We start from the raw sequence: 22,280 nt of genomic DNA, 5'->3' as shown, positions 1-22,280 counted from the left end.
ATGCTCATGGGGCGTGTGATTTGCATTGCACCTGTTTCCCAAGCGCTTTTGTTTTAAATTTGCAATACTTTAATTTCTTTATTTGGATTGCAATCATAAAAACATGCAAGGCTGAACAGGTGTGCTTGTTTTCAATCGAAAGCCATAAAAGGGTGACATCTTGGGTCTCACAAGCCATTCTCTGATGAAAAACGATAAAGTATACTTCCGTGAAACAGAAAAATCCTTCTATTTGCAATCTACCGCTTTCTCTAAGGTTTGGAGTCCATCTCGAGACGACTGAAATATTGCACATACGTTGGCGCAGGTTACGAACACAGACGAATTTATGGTCACTCCATTTTATTGTACAAATATTTATATTCTGTAATTTACTACGAACTACCTTTACTCGTTTCCATTGCAGACAAAGCACGGACAGAAGATGGTTTATTTCAACACGGTTCTTTTCGTATCTGCTCTTTTACTAATCATGATGTCCTCACCCGTGAGTTCATCAGACCAGTGTCGATCGTCCACCCCGTTGGCCAGAAACATAAACGACTTTGGGTTCGAGCTGAGCAGAAAACTGGACCAGACTGGGAACCTATTCATATCTCCGTTCAGCATATATAGCGCGATCGTGATGGTATACACGGGTGCAAGGCACAAAACAGCCAAAGAAATCGAAAACGCCCTGAATTTGGATCGTGATGGCCTAATTGGCTCCAGCTTGCTACAATCTTTCAAAGCCCTATTGGAAAACTCCCTAAATAATGCGAGAGGCAATTACAGCTTGGAGACGGCGAATAGCGTGTTTTTGCAAAAAGAGTTTTCCGTGAAGGGAGAGTATATAAACGCCCTCAAATCTTTTAACCAGGCGATAGTAAAGCAAGTGAATTTCGTCGAAGATGGTCAAGCAGCTATGACGGAAATAAATGAATGGGTAGCAAAAACTACTCACGGCAAAATAACAGAGATGCTTTCTGAAATGCCACCAACTTCAACGAAACTCATACTTCTTAATGCCGTATATTTCAAGGGAACTTGGGTGAAGTCATTCAGCAAGTCCAGCACGGAAGATGCCACTTTCCACAAGAGTGGCGGTGAAACAAAACAGGTGAGTAATAGACATTTGTCACTGCAAATGTTTATCCATGAACACTAATCGTAGAATGAATAGTTATTAGAATTTTTCATCAAGTTAATCCCATTTGAGAAGGACATGTCTCTAGCTCTCTACTGTGCCATCTGGGGGACCATTTCCTGTAATCTCTTTACTGTTCCACATGGGAGGGGGGGGGCATACCAATTGGTTTTAATACCTTTTCAGTGTGGGCATCGCACTCAGAGCCCACTTTTGTAACGAAATTGTTTTACGCTATACCTCAGGAGGTATGCAACGCATACAGAAGCCCATGGTTTCGTTTTGTAGGCATTTTTAGGAGAAGTCGAACAACCCCACGCTGATTTAAATACTTCTTCCGGTTTAGGCATAAGACTTGCGGCTCGCATACCTAACGAAATTGATACACCTCTGGGAGTTCGCAACGCAAATAGACGACGCTGGTACGATATGTTATCTACTTCAAAGACAAATCTGATGATACCACTTTCATTATGTCATTTCCTACCACGCCATGCAAGGCAGAAAGAACGTCCGCACGTCAAAATTGCTCAATTTATTTTTGCAGAAAAAGAATTTGAATGTAAAATCTCGGTTCCTCGCGAGCTCGATGCGTAATCATTTTACTTGAAGAAATCGAACAGTCGAGCGCTAAGGGGGGAGGGGCATAACTGGGCACACGAGAAGTTTACGGAGGTTACTTACGTCACTCCTTCAGCACCACAGTGCACGGACTAAGGAAGGCAGGGCCGTGTCTATAGTGGTGCATATGGTAGCACGCTTGTCTGGTTTGTAACAGGAACTGAGTTCGAGTTTCGGCATAGGCCAGATGACATTCTTTCCGAGTGCAACTCGCATAGAAATTCCCCTTAGAAATGCGTATCTCCTTAATCAAGTTTATTTTAACTTCATTGATATCGTAAATCAGTTCTGTTAGCAGTACTAGTCCTATAATCTAGTATCTGATATTGGAGTTGAATGTGTATTTTCTTTGATTGATTAAGTTGATTGAATCAAAATAATGTTTCAATGTTCATGACCTTCTTTTGAGACTGTGTTTATGTAGGCACATGTAATTCCGGATATTGTCTTTTATACTGGTACATACATAAAGTAATACATTTTCTATAAATTCGTTAATACGAAATAAGTGAGTAACAATTCATTGCGTTATATTTCAGGTAAAAATGATGGCCATGTATGAAAACAGTTTCCCTTTCCACGAAGATAAACAAACCGGATACAAGTACATAGAGCTTCCTTACAAAGGTGACAATATCGTCATGCTCCTCGCCCTGCCACGTAGTGCCGAGCAGTTTCCAGACACACCAATGAGTTCGTCCGAAATCTGCGACGTCTTTGCCAAGCTTATAAGCCAGCTTGTAAACACTCTTAAAATACCGAAACTCAATATCAAATTCGCAGGGAAATTGGAAAACTCTCTGAAAGCTCTCGGTATTCAGGACCTATTCACCGGTTCATCTGACCTCACTGGAATCAGTGACCGGGACAACCTGCAAGTGTCATCTGTCCTTCACAAAGCAGTCATCGACGTCAATGAGGAAGGAAGTGAAGCTGCCGCAGCGACTGCAGTGCAAATGGTTATCAATTCTTCTTTAACAAATATTCCTCCTGTCACGGTAGATTTCGTGGCTGACCATCCATTCTTGTTTTACATCGTCGATAAGAGGAATGGGCTAGTCCTGTTTTTTGGTAGAGCAAATGATCCATAGATTCAGCGAAAATGAAATAAAGTTTATGTTCTTATTTCTTTTCTGCCATTCTCTGTTCATGTAGTATCTTAAACCAATCTCGATTACAATCGTATAGAAAGTGTACAGTTGACGCTCGTTATAACGATCCCAAGTTATAGCAACCTCACGTTATAACGGAGATTCTATTACAACGACCATTAGGATGATTCCCAAATGGTTGCATAGAACGGCTGTCATATATGCTTTACTTTCGATGTAATTACCCTGCCAATATAACGTCCGTTTTCGACAGCATGAAGGAGCGTCATTATATCGAGTGTGGACTGTACTACTCATTTTTAGACGACGTGGGCCACCAGCTTTATTTGATAAGCTGTCGTGGGTCATTTAAAGTGATGGGTCTCGTGTCGTAAGGAAATTATATTTTTCTAAATTTTCAAGCATATTTAATTGCAATACCGTCATATTAGGTTTAAAAAAATAATAATTTTCTGTGGACTCCGCTGTTGGACTTATTAGCAGTTTTCGCCAGTGGACTCTGAATGTTAACAACGTCTGAAAATGCCAGTCGAAACACGTTAGTTGGGAGAGAAAAGGACATTGAACGTTTTCAGAAGTTACAGTCGACGCTTGATATAACGACCCCACTTCGCGTCGTCGGGAACGAAAACTACAGGTCGTTCTACTGCAATGGTCGTTATTAAGTGAGGCAGTCGTCACGAGTGTCGACTGTGTTTCGTTCCATTGCGAATTCCGGTCATCCTGAAACTTTTGTTATAGTAAATTAATTATTAAATTAGACGCATATTTGCCAGCAATTATGGTTCTTCAATATATGAGAACGGACCTGGATCAACACCCCCATAGAAGCGCTCCGCCCGAAGTTTGTGACGTCAGTGAAGAAGGTCTTCTCACTTACAGCCATTGGATATACTTAAAAAAAGGGTAAAGATGGTTCATGCGTCGGATTGCTATATCCAAAGGCTATAAGTGAAATGGTCTTCCGCAACGTCAAGAACTTCGTGCGGTGGCCTTCTTTTGTAGGTGGTGGTGTATGAATACGCCGACATCACGTGACATCGGAAGATTTCATTCTTTTTATACAAATACAAATACAACGCCACAACAGGCAATCACTATGTTCTCACCCGTGAGTTCATCAGACCAGTGTCGATCATCCACCGCATTGGCCAAAAACATAAACGACTTTGGGTTCGAGCTGAGCAGAAAACTGGACCAGACTGGGAACCTATTCATATCTCCGTTCAGCATATATAGCGCGATCGGGATAACATACATGGGTGCGAGGGGCAAAACATCCAAAGAAATCGAAAACGACTTGCATTTGGATCGTGATGGCCTAATTGGCTCCAGCTTGCAGCAGTCTTTCAAATCCCTTTTGGAAAACTCTTTAAATAATTTTAGAGGCAGTTACAGCTTGGAGACGGCGAATAGCGTGTTTTTGCAACAAGGGTTTCCGTGAAGGGAGCGTATATAAACGACCTCAAACATTTCAACCAGGCGATAGTAAAGCAAGTGAATTTCGTCAAACATGGTAAAGCAATAATGACGGAAATAAATGAATGGGTAGCAAAAACTACTCACGGCAAAATAACACAGATGCTTTCCGGAACGCCACCAACTTCAACGAAACTCATTGTTCTTAATGCCGTATATTTCAAGGGAACTTGGGTGAAATTATTCAGCGAGTCCAGCACGACAGATGATACTTTCCACAAGAGGGGTGGTGAAACAAAACAAGTGAGTAATAGATAATTGTCACTGCAAATGTTTATGTATGAACACTAATCGTAGAATGAATAGTTATTAGAATTTTTCGTCAAAGTTAATTCCATTTGAGAAGGACATGTCTCTATTGTGCCATCTGGGGGACCATTTCCTGTAATCTCTCTACTGTTCCACATGGGAGGGAGAATATACCACTTGGTTTTGATATATTTTTAGTGTGGGCATCGCACTCGGCGCCCACTTTTGTAAGGAAATTGTTTTACGCTATACGTTAATCAAGTTTATTAGACGATTCTTTATTTGACGATTCAATCTCTTTAACGATTCTAAATCGTTAATCAAGTTTATTTTAGCTTCATTGATATCGTAAATTCAAATTTATCAACATGACTAACGACACTTTTTTCTTGTCTATTCATTAATTATGTGGGATTTCAGTTCCGTTAGCAGTACTAGTCCTATAATCTAGTATCTGATATTGATTGATGGAATTGAATGTGTGTTTACTTCGATTGATTAAGTTGATTCAAAATGATGTTTCAATGTTCATGATCTTCTTTTTGAAAATGTGTTTATGTGATCACACGCCGAGTTAACACTTTCGGGTCTGAGCTATTTCGACTATGTTTGTCTCTGTGGACTGAGGGTTTTTGCACTTTTCATGGTTTTTTTAAAATACTAGAAATATATACATCTCAAAGGTTTTTCTTAGCTAGAAATTTAATTTTTTCCATAATAAAAAGTAGTTGTTTAAAGGTACTAATAATTAATATTAAATGAGAAATAATTAAAAGAAATATGTTTTGACACGCGAATTGTCTTTTATACTGGTACATACATAAAGTAATATATTTTCTATAAATTCGTTAATACGAAATAAGTGAGTAACAATTCATTGCTTTATATTTCAGGTAAAAATGATGGCCAAGTATGACACCAGTTTCCCTTTCCACGAAGATAAGCGAACCGGATACAAGTACATAGAGCTTCCTTACAAAGGTGACGATATCCTCATGCTCCTCGCCCTGCCACGTAGCGCCGAGCAGTTTCCAGACACACCAATGAGTTCGTCCGAAATCTGCCACGTCTTTGCCAAGCTTAAAAGCCAGCTTGTGAACACCCTTAAAATACCGAAATTTCATACCGAATTCGCAAAGGAATTGGAAGCTCTCGGTATACAGGACCTATTCACCGGTTCATCTGACCTCACTGGAATCAGCGACGAGGGCAACCTGCCCGTCTCATCCGTCCTTCACAAAGCAGTCATCGACATCAATGAGGAAGGAAGTGAAGCTGCCGCTGCGACAGGAATGCAATTTCTTGCATCTTCTTTAACAAATATTCCTCCTGTCACGGTAGATTTCGTGGCTGGCCATCCATTCTTGTTTTACATCGTCGATAAGAGGAATGGGATAGTCCTGTTTTTTGGTAGAGCAAATGACCCATAGATTCAAGGGAAATCAAATAAAGTTGATGTTCCTATTTCTCTTCCGTGTTTCTCTGCTCATCTAGTATCTTATATCAATCTCGATTACAATCGTATAGAAAGTATACAGTCGACGCTGATTATAACGACCCCACGTTATAGCGACAATTCTATTACAGCGACGATTAGGACAAGTCCCAAATGGTTGCATAAAACGGCTGTCATATATGTTTACTTTCGATATAATTACCCTGCCAATATAACCTCGTTTCCCACAGGATGAAGGGGGGGGGGGGTCATTATATCGAGTGTAGACTGTACTACTCAGTTTTGGATGACGCGGACTACCATCTTGATTCGATAAGCTGTCGTGGGTCATTTAAAGGTTTTGTGATGGTCTCGTGCCGTAAGGAAATGATATTTTTCAAATTTTCTGGTATATTTAATTGTAAATAGCGTAATATAATGTTAAATGATAATAATAATGATAATAATTTTCTGTTGATGCCGCTGCTGAACTTATTAGCAGTTTTCACCATTGGGGTGTGAATGTTAACAACAACGTCTGAAAATGCCAGTCGAAACACATTAGTTGGGATAGAAAAGGACATTGAACATTTTCAGAAGTTACAGCCGACGCTTGATATAACGATCCACCTTCGTCCTGTCGGGAACAGACGTTTTATTGGGAGGATCGTTGAATCCGAAGGGAAGTAAAGCATATATGATAACTGTTCTATGGAAACATTCGGTACTCATCCTACCAGTCGTTCTACTGTAATGGTCGCTATTACGTGAGGCAGTTGTCGCGAGTGTCGACTGTGTTTCGTTCCATTGCGAATTCCGGTCAGCCTGAAACTTCTTCTGTTATATTGAATTAATTATTAAATTATACTCATGTTTGCCAGCAATTATAGCTCTCCAAAACATGAGAACGGACCTGGATCAACACCACCTATAGAAGAATCGCTCCGCACTAAGCTCGTGGCGTTATTGAATACTTACAGCCGTTGAATATACTCAGGGATGGCGGAAGGAAAAAAATGACAGGTGTTGATCTGAAGTGTGCTTGATTTGCAAAATAATAATAATAAAAATAGTATTATTATTATTAATGATATTATATATTATTATATTCACTGGAAAAGACTATACGTCCCGTGTGCTTGATTTGCATAATAATAATAATAATATTGATATTATTATATTCACTCGGAGACCATACGTCCCGCTTTCAAACAGTCGTATGTGTTGGGCCGGTTGGGATCGGAATTCACCCTTTGGCCACTGAATCAACGTTGCAAGAGTTTCCCAGAATGTATTTTGGGAAAAAAGTTGACCAAGTATCATATGCACTTAATTGGACAGATTAAAAAGACCAAACACCACTCTTCCCACCCTATCTCGCTTTCAGAATTTAACGACGGATTCCACAGTCGATAACTTTCTGCAGTCACGGGTCGAAAAATGTGAAAAGTTTTAAGCATACTGAGATGTACCGTTTATCATAAGAAACGTTTCAATAAATCATACCATTGAATTAGGGACGTAGCGTGCTTTCTCAGAGCCCCAGGGCAGACTTTTTCTTCAGGCCCCTTGAAAAGGTTGCAAAATAAGTGTATATTTTTTGTGACCCCCTCTTGGGCGCCAGCAGTGCCCTGGTTTCTCCAGCCCAGTTACGGCCCTGCATTGAATTACTGAATGGATAGATTGCCATGGTACCATCACGGCACATAATTTGGAAACCACTTGATACAGCAATCTAAGCCGTTTGTTCTCTGCGGATCAAGAAAATACATTGCTGAAGAGCTTAGGGCTTTTACCATATTTTCCATCCCGCAACACCTCAGTACAATATATGACTTATCTTCCCCCACCTGTTTCAATAATCAAGTTTCTATATATATTCGTTAATTTTCAGTAATCAATTAATTAATTGAATAAAGTTAATTGAATTTTATGAACACTTTTGCTTATTATTTAATTCCTTTTTTGGCTACTTTTTAAATTTAATTTTGGCTTCTTTTTTTATTTATAAATTCAAGAACTAAACTAAAAATAGTTGGTCTTTTTTTTACATTTTTCGAAATTAGGGAAATAATTTCAATGAAGTGTTTTTCACTTATTGATTGCGGCCGGTACAACAATATACAGTGTAGCAACAATATACCCTGTAACTTCTAACTCCACCATTATCTCATGAAGAGTTCGTCGTAGAGAAATGGCTGCAATTTAAAAAATGCTCTTAAGTGTGTGAAAAAGATTCACCTTGTACGAAATTCAGCGCTTCATAAAACAGAAAATATAAATGTTCATATGGACACCCTGTCCCAAAAACCCTAATTAGAAAGTGGTCTCTTCTGAGGACAAAAAAAAAAATCCACGTTTCCAAGTGCAACATTAACTGAGATATTCGAATTCAAAAATCGGATGATAGTTGGGAAACAACAGTTCAAATTAACTTCCCTTACTTATGCTGTTCCTTCCCAACTTTTCTCCATTTCTTGGATTCAGATGTCTCTGCGTCTTTATTGCAGAAATGTTTTAATTTTTTTGTTGGCCTCAGAAAATCAGGGCAGCAGCTTTCTAATTGGGTTTTTCTAGATGGGGGTCTTTTTATAAAATTTTAATTTTTTTATTTTGTGACATACTATTTTCGCTTTGAAAAAAGGGTTATTTTTGAGTGTATTTTGAGAATTTTTTTAAAATTGAAATCATTCCTCTACGATGAACGGTTGATGAAATAAAGGCTGAGTTAGGACTTACGGGACACTCTGTATATATGTTTATTTGGCACTTTACTGAATTTCCTGACGTATTTCCTGCACGGCCAACATCCTGGAGCAAGGCCTCAAGGCTGGGATCTTTATTTAGCGGGCTCCCCCCCCCCAAGCTAGTCTTCACACGGGCCCTTCTATAGTGCACGAAGAAACAAAAAATGTCTGTTACTGTCTCGGGCTCCAGGTTTAAAGCCTTGTCAGCCGCAACCTTGTGGATGACCCTCCCCCCCCCCCCCCCCATCCCCGATGATTTCCTGAGTTATGTCCATGACAGCATCAAATCTAAGAGCAGCATGCTAATAACACAAAGTACAGCAATGTAAATGAACCGTGTAATATTTTGGGTAGTAATGGTGTTTTCTCTAAATCGAAATGGAAAACAAGTGCGAAGGTAATCCAAAAAGAAATTTTTGCAAGTTAAAAGATAAGGTGAAGTTAAGGAAGGAATAAGTTAAAAGATAAGGTGTCAAAATGTCTGTTTTATTCATGTTTTTTTTAAGAATCGAAAAATTATTTTTTACCATTTCAATTTTCCCGAATAATCAGTCAACATGTTGCAATTTGTTTTTTTACAACTTTTTGTAAGGAACGCAAACTTTTTCATCACGTAGTTACTGGAGTTCTTTTCCGTTGCAGTAAAGCTTGCGGGAAAAAGAAAGCAATGGGTTTAACTGAAGTCGCGTGCTTTTGATTCAGCACCGCTCCGAGACTTGTGATTGAGGCGTCGGTCAGAAGAACCAGTTCAGTGTCTTGCTTAGGGTAAGCCAACATTGCAGCATTAGCGGCCATGTTCTTTCAGAATAGGAGTTCAATAACCTATGGTAAAAGTTTATGAAAGTATGTTTCGAATTTGTGTAAAATTTGTTTCTGTGTAATTCTTGCTATGTGGAGTGTTGCCATCTGCCACCTATCAATTTCTTTCTCACTGTGAGTGAAATGCGTGCAATGATGCCTAAATAGCTGCTGCGTGGCCTACAATTTCTTACCAGACCAGACTCAAATGTTTTCCCTTATGGTCATGGGTCTGAACGTGGGATTACAGACGGGATAGTAAACAACCTAGGAAGGTGTATTTAATGTACGTCAGTAAGTAAATAAGTAACACCGTGCTGCTTCCGGCTGCTCATTGGATAGAATTTTTCCACAGGTTTTGTCTATGTCTGGAGATTCACTCTGCAAGTTCGTACGCAAAACGGGAACAAACATTTTTGGGATTGACACGTCCGATTTCTTCCAAGTTTCTCTGGAATGACGTCATTTACATGCTTGCAGATGCTGTAAGTCAGTCATTGACCCAGTCCCGCACACTCTAGATCATAGTTTCCCAACCTTTTTTGTCCCATCGCCCCCTTCATCAGAAATTTTTTTCTCCCATCGCCCCCCAACACAATCTAACCCATAGGATCCTATGTTATGCCCGTAGTTTCTACTGCCCCTTGGAACATTCAAAGGGGGGGATGTTTCGGTTTTGCTGAATTTTGATGACGTGGGGAGGGAATGTTGAATGATGCTTATCTTTAATCATAAAAATATGAAATATTCAAAATATTTCCTCCGTGTTCCAAAAACAACAACACTTGAAGCATAATGTTGATAAGCCCTCTATAGAGCCGCTTTATAGACTTAAGTGCTCTGGAAAGGTGTCCTGGCAGCTCAAGTGTTCTAGAAATCTGTGCGGGCTACTCAAGTGCTCGAGAACTGCACCGAGCGTCACTCAAGTGATCCTTAACTAGACCAAGGATGACTTAAGTAATCTAGCAATGTGCCGGGGTAACTTGAGTGATATAGAGCTTCAGTAAGGGCCACTTAAATGCACTAAAACTGTGCAGCATGTCAATTAAGGGGTCATCTAAATGTGCCACGAACCGCTTAAATGTTCCAGGATTGCGCCAGGGGGGTCACTAAAGTTATCTGTAAATGTGCTACGATTCTTCTTCAGTGATCTGAAAATGTCTCATGCCCCTTAAATACTCTGTTTCACCTACCACTTAAGCGATCTGTAAATATGCTGCCAAGTCCATTTTTTAGAAAATTAGGTTTGAGGTCGTGGGTGACATTACATGAATCTGAGAGACACATTTGGTCCGCCGTTCATAGGTTTAGTTAGCATATATGGCTTAGAGGGTGGATCGCAATAAATTTCTAAAGACAAATTTTTTTGAGCTTTCAAATAACAATGAAATCAACAGAAATAAATTATAATAACATATGACGCTATTTTATTTTTGATCGTCAGAGAAAGGCGTAGGAAGGGTCTACAGATCAGTTTCTTCATTATGCTCATGGGTCGTGTCACTTGCATTGCACCTGTTTCCCCAGCGCTTTTGTTTGAAATTTCCAATATTTCAATTTTTCGTTTTCGACTGCAATTATAAAAATACGCAACGATAAACAGGTGTTGTTGTTTTCGATGGAAAGCCATAAAAGGGTGACATCTCGAGTCACACAACCCATTCTATGATGAAAACTGCTAAAGTATACACACTTTCGTGAGGGAGAAAAAATCAATCTACTACTTCCTTTCAGGTATGCAATCCATGTCGAGACGACCGAAATCTTGCACATACGTTGGCGCAGGTTACGGACACAGACGCGTTTATGGTCGCTCCATTTTATTGTACAAATATTCACAATTTGTAATTTACTACGAACTAACTTTACTCGTTTCCATTGCAGACAAAGCACGGACAGAAGATGGTTTATTTCAACACGGTTCTTTTCGTATCTGCTCTTTTACTAATCCCTATGTTCTCACCCGTGAGTTCATCAGACCAGTGTCGATCATCCACCGCATTGGCCAAAAACATAAACGACTTTGGGTTCGAGCTGAGCAGAAAACTGGACCAGACTGGGAACCTATTCATATCTCCGTTCAGCATATATACAGCGATCGTGATGACATACATGGGTGCGAGGGGCAAAACAGCCAAAGAAATCGAAAACGCTCTGCATTTGGATCGTGATGGCCTAATTGGCTCCAGCTTGCAGCAGTCTTTCAAAGGCCTTTTGGAAAACTCTCTAAATAATGCGAGAGGCAGTTACATCTTGGAGACTGCGAATAGCGTGTTTTTGCAAAAAGAGTTTTCCGTGAAGGGAGAGTATATAAACGCCCTCAAATCTTTCAACCAAGCGATAGTAAAGCAAGTGAATTTCGTCGAAGATGGTCAAGCAGCAATGACGGAAATAAACGAATGGGTAGCAAAAACTACTCACGGCAAAATAACACAGATGCTTTCCGGAACGCCACCTACTTCAACGAAACTCATACTCCTTAATGCGGTATATTTCAAGGGAACTTGGGTGAAATCATTCAGCGAGTCCAACACGGAAGATGCCACTTTCCACAAGAGTGGTGGTGAAACAAAACAGGTGAGTAATAGATATTTGTCACTGCAAAATGTGTATCCATGAACACTAATCGTAGAATGAATAGTTATTAGCATTTTTCATGAAAGTTAATCTCATGTGAGAAGGACATCTCTCTACTGTGCCATCTGGGGAGGGGGGGGGGGCATTTCCTGGAATCTCTCTACTGTTCTACATGGGGGGGGGGAAGCATCACTCTGTTTTAATACCGTTTTAGTGTGGGCGTAGCACTCGGCGCCCACGTTTGTAATCAAATTTAGTACGCTACACCTCAAGAGGTCTGCAACGCAATTAGAATCCTATGTTGTCGTTTTCTAGGCATTTTTGGGAGAAATCGAACGATATCATTGTGATTTAAATTCTTGTTCCCGTTCAGGCACAAGACTCGCAGCTCGCTTACGTAACGAAATCGATTTATGCTGCACCTCGGGGAATGTAGCATAAATCGACATTGGTATCATCTGTTATCTAATTCAAAGACAAATCTAATGATAGCACTTTGTTCGTCATTTCCTATCACGCGATTCAAGGCACAAAGAACGTACGTACGCAAAAAAACATGCCCAATTTATTTTTCTAGAGGGCGGGCGATGTAAAAGCTCGGTTGCTCACGAGCTCGATGTGCAATCATTTTACTTGAACAAATCGAACTGTCCAACGTTAAGTGGGGGGGGGGGGACGATATAACTGGGCACACGAGAAAGAAAGATAGGTTACTAATGCCTCTATTTCTGCACCACAATTCGTGGAATAAGGAAGGCAGGGCCGTGTCTTCAGTGGTGCATATGGTAGCACTCTTGTTTGGTTGTAACAGGACCTGGGTACGAGTCTCGGCATAGGCGTGTACAACTCGTAAAGAAATTCCTCCAAAAAATGTGCAACTCCTTAATCAAGATAGAAAGTTTTCACTCATTATGTGATATTTCAGTTCTGTTAGCGGTACTAGTCCTATATTCTAGTATCTGATATTGAATGATGATGTGTATTTTCTTTGATTGATTAAGCTGATTGATTCAAAATAATTTTTCAATGTTCATGACCTTCTTTTGAGACTGTGTGTTTATGTAGGCACAAACAGAATTCCGGATATTGTCCTTTATGCTGGTACATAAATAATGTACTACATTTTCTACAAATTCGTTAATACGGAATAAATGAGTTACAATTCATTGCTTTATATTTCAGGTAAAAATGATGGCCATGTATGAAAACAGTTTCCCTTTCCACGAAGATAAACGAACCGGATACAAGTACATAGAGCTTCCTTACAAAGGTGACGATATCGTCATGCTCTTCGCCCTGCCGCGCAGTGCCGAGGACTTCCCACACACGCCAATGAGTTCGTCCGAAATCTGCGACGTCTTTGCCAAGCTTAAAAGCCAGCTTGTGAACACCCTTAAAATACCGAAACTCAATATCGAATTCACAGAGGAATTGGAAAACTCTCTGAAAGCTCTCGGTATACAGGACCTATTCACCGTTTCATCTGACCTCACTGGAATCAGCGACAAGGGCAACCTGTTCGTGTCATCCGTCCTTCACAAAGCCGTCGTCGACGTTAATGAAGAAGGAAGTGAAGCTGCCGCAGCGACTGCAGTAATACAGACATCTCTAATTTCTTCAAAAATTATTTTTCATGTCACGGTAGATTTCGTGGCTGACCATCCTTTCTTGTTTTACATCGTCGATAAGAGGAATGGGCTAGTCCTGTTTTTTGGTAGAGCAAATGATCCATAGATTCAGGGAAAATGAAATAAAGTTTATGTTCTTATATCTCTTCCGTAGTTCTCTGTTGATCTAGTATCTTAAATCAATCTCGATTACAATCGTATAGAAAGTATACAGTCGACGGTCGTTATAGCGACCGCACGTTATAGCGGAGATTCTATTACACCGACGATTAGCATAAGTCGCAAATGGTTTCATAAAACATCTGTCATGTATGTTTTACTTTCGATATAATTACCCTGCCAATATAACGTCCGTTTTCGACAGGATGAAGGGTGGTCGTTATATCGAGTGTCGACTGTACTACTCATTTCTGAACGGCCACCAGCTTGATTCGATAAGCTGTCGTGGGTCATTTAAAGATTTTGTGATGGTCTCGTGCCGTAAGGAAATAACATTTTTCAAATTTTCGATTATATTTAATTGCAAATAGCGGAATATAAGGTTTAGTAATAATAACAATTTTCTGTGGACTGTGTTTTATTGCGACGGTGTTATTGTGATGTCGCCTGCTTTCTGTCAGCGTACGTTACTGTCGCCTGATTTTCTCCAGTGTGATCGTGTGTGTGTCGGAAACGCGACGAGGAAGACGTGTCTTGAGGAGCTGAGCGTCCGTCGTTTTTATATTTTGGGTTCATTAAAGATTTTCTTTTATCATTCTTAATTGAGTTTGACGTACGGAAAATTGTGGCCCTAGAGGCATCCTTCCAATTACAAAAAATATTCAAATGACGTATACACCTCAGATACGCCATTCGTACTGCAAGGTTTGTATTATTGGAATTTTGTTTTTTGTTCCAGTCTCTCCCACAAAAGCTGGGCTGGAACAGAAATAGACAATGGAATAAGTCCAGTGTCTAGTCATAGCGTCATTTATTTATTCCTTTTCGTCCAAAATTCAATCAGAAAGTTTTTGCCCTTTTTCTTCTGAATCAACAAAGGAAATTCCCGTTTCTTAGGCCGGGACTACTCTATAAAAGTTTTGTAAAAGCTCTTTGATAAAATTTGAAAACTTCAATCAATAAGGTCACTAGTTGCATTTGCTCGAATTCAACCGATGCGGTTATTGGTTGAATTTTCAAATTTTATAAGAGATGTTTTATCAAACTTTAAAAAATAGTGTAATACCGGCCCAAGTGCAATATTCACTGAGATATTTCAATTCGAAATCCACAATAAATTTGAAAATAATGGACGACACTTTTTTCGTTCTTCCCCAACTTTTCTCTAATCTTGAATTCGAATATTTCAGTGAATATTGCAATTAGAAACGTGGAATTTTTTTTAGTTATCATCAGGAGAGAGAGGACAACAACTTTATAATTGGGTTATTGAGCACTGGGTGTCCGTGTACTGTAAAAAGTAACTTTTTTATTTTTAATAGCTATACAACATCAATTATATATCTGAGCACTACACGTTATGTGGATACTTTTTCCAATTGGAAGTATGCCTCTAAGATCAACTGTTCGTCAGTAAAATGCCGTACCTCTTGTGTGCTGTGCACCCTGTGCAGTTTATGGGGGGGGGGAAATTGATAAAAATTCAGCATTGATGACAGAATTAATTTCAAAGTCGATGAAAATTCAGAAATAATGGAAATGATAATTAAGGAATGGAAGAAAATTCAGAAATAATGGAATAATTAATTCTGAATCCATGAAAGCACATAATTTAATTAAAGGTGGAAAAAAAATCTAGAATCGATGGAAATTTAGAATTAATGCAAGAAATAATTACAGAAATGGTGCGGGAAGTCTCCAATAACTTGTCGCGAGTGCGGGGACTGCTGCGACCGCTACTGTCACACACCCCTAATAGGGGGCTCTGCTTGCAATCTACACTGTACGTTCAAATTTGCAGCGGTTGGATCGATTTTGAAGCGTTAAACTTATCAATTTTAGGGTCAAATCTAAAAAGTGAGAACACTTCCTCATATTAGTTTTTCACGGGGTGGCCGATATTATCCACTCTGTATACCATGGAAACCACCAAAACGGGGCGTATCTGCTTTGTTACTAATCGTGGTGTCCTCACCCGTGAGTTCGTCAGACATGTGTCGATCATCTACCTGATTGGTGAAGAACATGAATGACTTCGGGTTCGAGCTAAGCAGAAAACTGGGGCCAGACTGGAAACCTGTTCATATCTCCGTCCAGCATATATACTGCGATCGTGATGGCATACATGGGTGCGAGGCACAAAACAGCCATCGAAATCGAAAACACCCTGCAGTTTGTCCACGACGGCCTAATTGAATCACTAAATGTAAAAAGGGGTAATTTTTTCAATTTTTATGTCTTGATAGATTCGTACAATAGAGACGACAAGGCATCGTTTTATGATAAAATGGGTCTAGTCTCGCCTCAAGATGCTGAGGATAAACGAACGTTAAAAGTAAAAAGGTGTCTAGTCCAGGACATGACTCCTTTTTACATTTAGTTCTCAAGGTGTCAGTAGGGTTTTCTGTTGAGTACCTTCATAAGAAGGTTTTCTTCCTTTACATCGCTTTTGTTTCTTTGTTTGTTGGCTAAGGAATGTTGTTATTTGCCATTAATAAAACGTAGTCGTTAGTGAATCATGGAAGTAACATCAGACTGTTCAGACTCTTCTTCGTGCCAGGAGGAAAACGTCTCGACTGAGCAAAGGAAACGAGGAATGAGAAATACATCGTCTTACAGACGGAATTTTATTAAGGATGCCAGACTCAAAGGAAAAGCTCATATTAATCATGCTGGAAAAGCAATTGCTAAAAAACTTTGCCCATCGTTGAGTGATAATACGTAAGTATCCAATTCACAGAACTATATTCACATAACATAAGTATGCAATTCACATGAGCATAAGGTCAATTTCACTTGGAGTAAATTAGGGTGGTCTATTTGAGTTTTGCATTATCTCTAAATTAGTGTTTTTTAATCCATTTTAAATTAATCTTCTCACAACCAAAGAAATCTTCTCACAAGCTTCTACAGCTGGTTGTCGGTAAACTTCACTGATCGTTTAATAGTATTTTTAGCGTTGGGGAAAATAAAAGAACTTCGGACAGTTGCCAGGACAGCAACTAGAAAACAGTAATTTCAAATTCAAATTTCCTTTATTTTAAATTAAAGAAATTTGAAATAAAAGAAAATATAATATAGTAGGCAAATATAAATAATGGCCTTAATGGGAAATTGATTCAATTGCCCTCCTAAGAGCATCCCAGACATGTTCTATAAGGTTTAGGTCAGGAGATCTAGCTGGCCAATTCATACACCGAATATCCTCACTTTCCAGATAATCGCTGACCAGGTGAGCCCGATGTGGACGAGAGTTGTCGTCCATGAACTGGAGCCGAGGACCAACTGCACCACTGAAAAGTCGAACATAGGGCTCTAAGATCTCCTCTCTATACCTCCTAGCAGTCACGGACCCTCTTCCGTCCAACATGATGCACCAAATGTGATTATGAAGCCTACCCAGACCATGACACCTCCACCACCATAGTGGTCCATTTCCCTGATGTGGGAAGGATGGTATCGGGTACCAGGCTCTCTCCAGATGAGTGAACGTCGAGAATCAGCGTCCAGGCTGAATCTCGACTCATCTGTGAAAAGCACGGTGCTCTACTGAAGTCTGGTCCAAAGCTGATGTTGTCTGCACCATGCTAAACACCCTCTCTTGTGCGCTGCAGTTAGCGAGACGCAAACAGCGGGTCTTCTGGCATAAAGCCCTCTCTCACCGAAGCCTTCGGGTAACAGTAAACCGTGAAACTCGAGTTCCAGTGGCGGCATGCAGCTCACGTGAGAGCTGTGATGCTGTAGCAGTCCTGTGGCGCGAAAGTACAAAATAACAATCCTCATTGGTCGTCGTGGCTCTTCGACGACCTTGTCCAGGTCTTCTCGATATGGATCCAGTGTCCTGAAACTGTTTCCACAAATTGCAGGCGACACTGAGCTGTGTAGCCACCTGCACTTGTGATTTCCCTGCCTCCAATCTACCGACGATTATCCATCTCACTCGTCATCCATACGTTTGTGGCTACTTATTTTATCTGATAAAAAAATGTACCAAACTCTAGCGACAAACACAGCGAATATCGCAGAGGAGTACGAGCACACGAATCGTGGAAAACGCCTCGTGTCCTTCGTGGTCACAGCTCCACCCAAACGCACGTGTACGCTTGCGTATTCGACACTGAATATTTGCATACTTCTTCGGTGGCATTATTAGTATCTTTATTTCAGTACTTTTTATATATGTACTCACACACACACACATCTCCTTATCACTCATTTTGTATCCCTTCCGCAGATACACAATTGCATCTTTTCTCAATGTCGATTTTTTTTTTTGATACTTTGGTCCTATCACATTCAAAGATGTATTGTATTTTTCTCCAAAACTCCCTCAGAATATTCTCGATGTATTCACATTGTGAACTGAAACCTGCTTCTCACTTTTCTTACTTTGTGTAGTTTTGAAACTTTACATGCACATGTATATGCTTTGTATACTCCCTTGTAACTATGGGTCTATGGATCTTGCGACCACAAGTCACACTCTTTTTTTCCTCTATAATTACTCACGGACTAGAAAGTGCGTAACGCTTCCCCTAGCCGTTTGCGCTTTACAAATAACTTGTCACTGGGTTTGTTTTTTTTAAATCTATTTTCATGTAAAAATTGTGTATTGTATGATACTTGGAATGCAACGGACTACCATGTGTACTCTTCTCCTAGTCACTACACTTGTATCCATTCCACCTTTTTTTTCAGTATGTCATGTATTTTTACACTATTTAGTAGTGTCAGGTGTAATTTCTTGTATAGCCAATTTTGCAAGCATACATTTCTTTTCTCCTGTCCTTGTTTTGAACTGTACGTGAATTTTTATTTCCCAGCAGCCCTTGCTTTTAACTGTACGCGTGCATTTTTCGATACGATACTTTGATTTTTCACACCTTCTTGACTCTTCCTGCCCCTGTCATAGTCTTTTTACCCCGGCGGTGACCTATCGGTTAGAAATTCTTCGGAATATGGACTGGATCGCCGTTTCGGTTAGTAATAAAGGCGACGGCAATGAGAAGATGTAAATTTCATTTTTAAAGACATGAACATTTTATTTACACACACGGACAAGTTATACGCGACATCCATACTCTATGACGAAATACAATCAACTGATTAAAACGTTCGAAAACTCTCTGGCGATCCGTTGCTAGGTTACCATCCATCGCAAGGCGAAAAACGCTACAACGAGAAAACGTGACATCGTGACGTCACAGAGCATCGTTTATGATCGGTCACTACACACTCCCCCCCTAGTGTCAACGAAATTTGTGGTCGAATATCTGTCGGGGAAGTGGACGTGACGACCGGAGCGAGTCACAGTTGCTGGTACTGCTTGTGCTGGCAACGCTGTACTGGATGGCTGAATGGGCACTTCTGAAGGTACTTTAAAGCTATCGCCAAGGAAAGCTGGAATCAAACGATCAATGGAGATCCTCTTGCTTGCCCCATTGATGTTAATGTCGAAAAATTTTTCCCTGCGATCTTTGACAGGAAACGGGCCTTGATATGTTGGTTGTAAGGCAGGATGTGGTGCGTCGTTGCGTACGAAGACATGCGACGCGGATTGCAGATCACTAGGAATATACGTCGGCGTGTATCCGTGAGTTGTTGTAGGCACCGGCTTCATTGAACGCATTAGCTTTTGGATTTGATGGACGAAATCGGATTGTATAATGTCTGGTGTTTTCGAAAAATACTCGCCGGGCAACTGCAATGGTGTTCCGTACAGGATTTCTGCGGAAGAGCATCCCAGGTCTTCTTTCACTGCTGCTCTTAGACCCAGTAGAGCGAATGGAAGAGCATCAACCCAAGCAGGATTCGATTGAATACGGCATCTCAGGGCAGTTTTCAGCGATCGGTGTTGTCTCTCGATCAGCCCATTTGCTTGTGGATGATAAGCAGTCGTTTTATGATGTTGGAATCCTAGATATCTGCTCAAGCTTTGGAAAAGCTGGCTCTCGAACTGTCTGCCCTGGTCGGTGGTGATCCTGTGCGGTATGCCGAATCTTGAAAACCAAGTGGCAATTAATGTTTTGGCGACTGTTTCGGCAGTTTGGTCTGGCATTGGAGAGGCTTCGATCCACCTGGAGAATCTGTCTATCATCGTTAGGAGGTACCGAGAACCTTGGCATAATGGTAATGGACCAACTATGTCAAGATTGATATGCTGAAATCGGTTGTTTGGTACCTTGAATTCAGCCAGCGCGGATCGAGTGTGTCGGTGAACTTTAGAGCGTTGGCATGGAATACATGCTCTAGTCCACTCACGACAGTCAGATCTAATTGAAGGCCAAACAAATCTGTCGCTCAGCAGTTTTGATGTTGCTCGGATGCCAGGATGTGATAAGCAATGCAATGATTCAAACGCTCGTCGTCGTTGAGAAATTGGTACAAAAGGCCTTATTTTTCCGTTTGACACATCACACCAAATTTCGGCTGTTGCGTCAGGAAGGCTGAGTTTTTTCAGTTGTAAAGATGATACACTAGAATTTAAGATGGTTTTGAGATCGTTGTCATTCTCTTGGTCAGCTGCGAGTTGCACATAATCTAAAGGTGTGGGTACAGAAATGGCCGATATTCTAGAAAGAGTATCAGCTGGAATATTGTCGACACCTTTTATATGGAGAATTTCTGTTGTGAATTGGCTGATAAAGTTCAACTGTCGTAGCTGGCGTGGTGAGCACTTTTCTGGTTTCTGCCTGAACGCATACACCAACGGCTTATGGTCACTACAAATGCAGAACTGTCTTGCTTCTAGCATATACCTGAAGTGCTTGACAGCAGAATAAGCTGCAAGTAATTCTCTATCGTATGCAGAATAACTTCTTTGTGCGCTTGAAAGCTTCTTTGAGAAGAATGCAAGTGGTTGTAGCTGCTTATCGTCAGATACTTGATGCAAGGCGGCACCTATAGCAAAATCACTTGCGTCCACATGTAAAACTAATGGTGATGATGCTGAAGGATGGTGCAAAAGAGTGGCATTAGCGAGATGCGTTTTGCATTTTTCAAATGCTTGTCTGGTCTCAAGAGTCCAAGGAACTGATGTCTTGTCATTCTTCTTGGTGCTGGACAAGAAGGAATGAAGTGGTGCTTGCACAGCTGCTGTAGATGGTAGAAATCGCCTGTAAAAGTTCAAAGTTCCTAGAAATCTTCGAAGCTGCTTGATGTTTTCTGGAAGAGGAAATTCTTGGATTGCACGAACTCTGTCTGGGAGAGGCTTTGAGCCGTGTTCATTGACCAAATAGCCCAGGAAGGAAATTTCCGGTACATTGAACACGCATTTAGATGTGTTGATTGTCAGTCCGTACTTATCGAGTCTTTCAAACACTTCTCTAAGGTGCTTGTGATGTTGTTCTGCGTCATGGCTGGCGATGAGCACGTCATCAAGATACGAGAAACAGAAGTCGAGATTGCGTAGCACCTCGTGGATGAAGCGTTGGAACGTTTGTGCAGCGTTTGAGAGTCCGAACGGCATGACTACGAATTCAAACAAACCAAAGGGAGTTATGATTGCTGTCTTGGGAATGTCGTCGGGATTTACAGGAATATGATGAAATGCTTTGACCAGATCTATTTTAGAGAAAACTTTACATCCATGCAGATTCTGCGCGAAGTCCTGTATATGTGGCACTGGGTAGTTATCCGGCACAGTAATTCGATTCAGACTTCGATAATCACCAGTTGGTCTCCACTCATTCGGTCCTTTTGAAACCATGTGCAACGGGGAAGCCCAGTTTGATTTCGATGGACGACATATACCTTGGTCCAACATCATCTGGAATTCGGTCTTGACAATCTTGAGTTGAGCTGGGTGCAATCTGTGTGGCTTTGCGAAAACAGGAGGACCTTTAGTTTCTATGTAGTGCAAGGTATTATGGGAAGCTTTCTTCGAAAACGGACGAGGTCTCGTTAATTCGGGAAATTCCTTCAAAATTTCAGTTATAGCACTATTCCCTGAGATTGTTTTAATCGTTGTCGAAGGTCCATTGTAAGTAAAACCTTTACATGTGAGAGAAGTGAGTGGATCTATAAGTCGCTTGTTTTTGATATCGATGATGAGTCCGTAGTGAGCAAGGAAATCCGATCCGATAATTGGTCTCTCAACGTCAGCGAGGGTGAAATGCCATTTGTAATTCCGCCGTAAGTTCAAGTCCAATTCCAGGAGTTTCAAACCGTAGGTAGATATACGGGAACTATTTGCAGCGAAAAGCTCAAAAGTTGTCGGTTTGCCGTTGCCTTTGTAAGGTAAAATTGATATATCAGCTCCAGAGTCAATTAAAAACTTCATGCCGCTTTTCCTTTCCATAATGAACAAATGGCTATGGTGAAGACTGCTATCGCCGCCACCGCATGCCG

At 40.6% G+C, this 22,280-nt stretch overlaps 2 protein-coding genes across 2 annotated transcripts; both read left to right on the top strand.

Annotated features, from left to right (window-relative positions):
- The first annotated feature begins 192 nt into the window (after positions 1–192).
- On the top strand, positions 193–6,017 carry LOC149070242 (leukocyte elastase inhibitor-like). Its single transcript, XM_089249296.1, has 5 exons — positions 193–307; positions 407–1,099; positions 2,287–2,835; positions 4,504–4,581; positions 5,481–6,017. Exons 2-5 carry the CDS (start codon positions 425–427, stop codon positions 6,015–6,017), a joined length of 1,839 nt encoding a protein of 612 aa, XP_089105422.1. The 5' UTR covers positions 193–307; positions 407–424.
- A 5,208-nt stretch (positions 6,018–11,225) lies between these two features.
- Positions 11,226–13,913, top strand: LOC149070241 (leukocyte elastase inhibitor-like). Its single transcript, XM_089250227.1, has 3 exons — positions 11,226–11,301; positions 11,452–12,144; positions 13,327–13,913. The coding sequence occupies exons 2-3, from the start codon at positions 11,470–11,472 to the stop codon at positions 13,876–13,878; spliced, it is 1,227 nt and encodes a 408-aa protein (XP_089106353.1). The 5' UTR covers positions 11,226–11,301; positions 11,452–11,469; the 3' UTR covers positions 13,879–13,913.
- The last annotated feature ends 8,367 nt before the right edge of the window (positions 13,914–22,280 follow it).

Source organism: Pholcus phalangioides, unplaced genomic scaffold (genome assembly GCF_987345545.1).
Source record: "Pholcus phalangioides strain wild (caught in Gottingen) unplaced genomic scaffold, Ppha-v1.0 ptg000022l_1, whole genome shotgun sequence".
Taxonomy (NCBI): Eukaryota; Metazoa; Arthropoda; class Arachnida; order Araneae; family Pholcidae; genus Pholcus; species Pholcus phalangioides.
The sequence above is the reverse complement of the archived record's forward strand: the minus strand, read 5'-3'. Positions and strand labels throughout refer to the sequence as shown.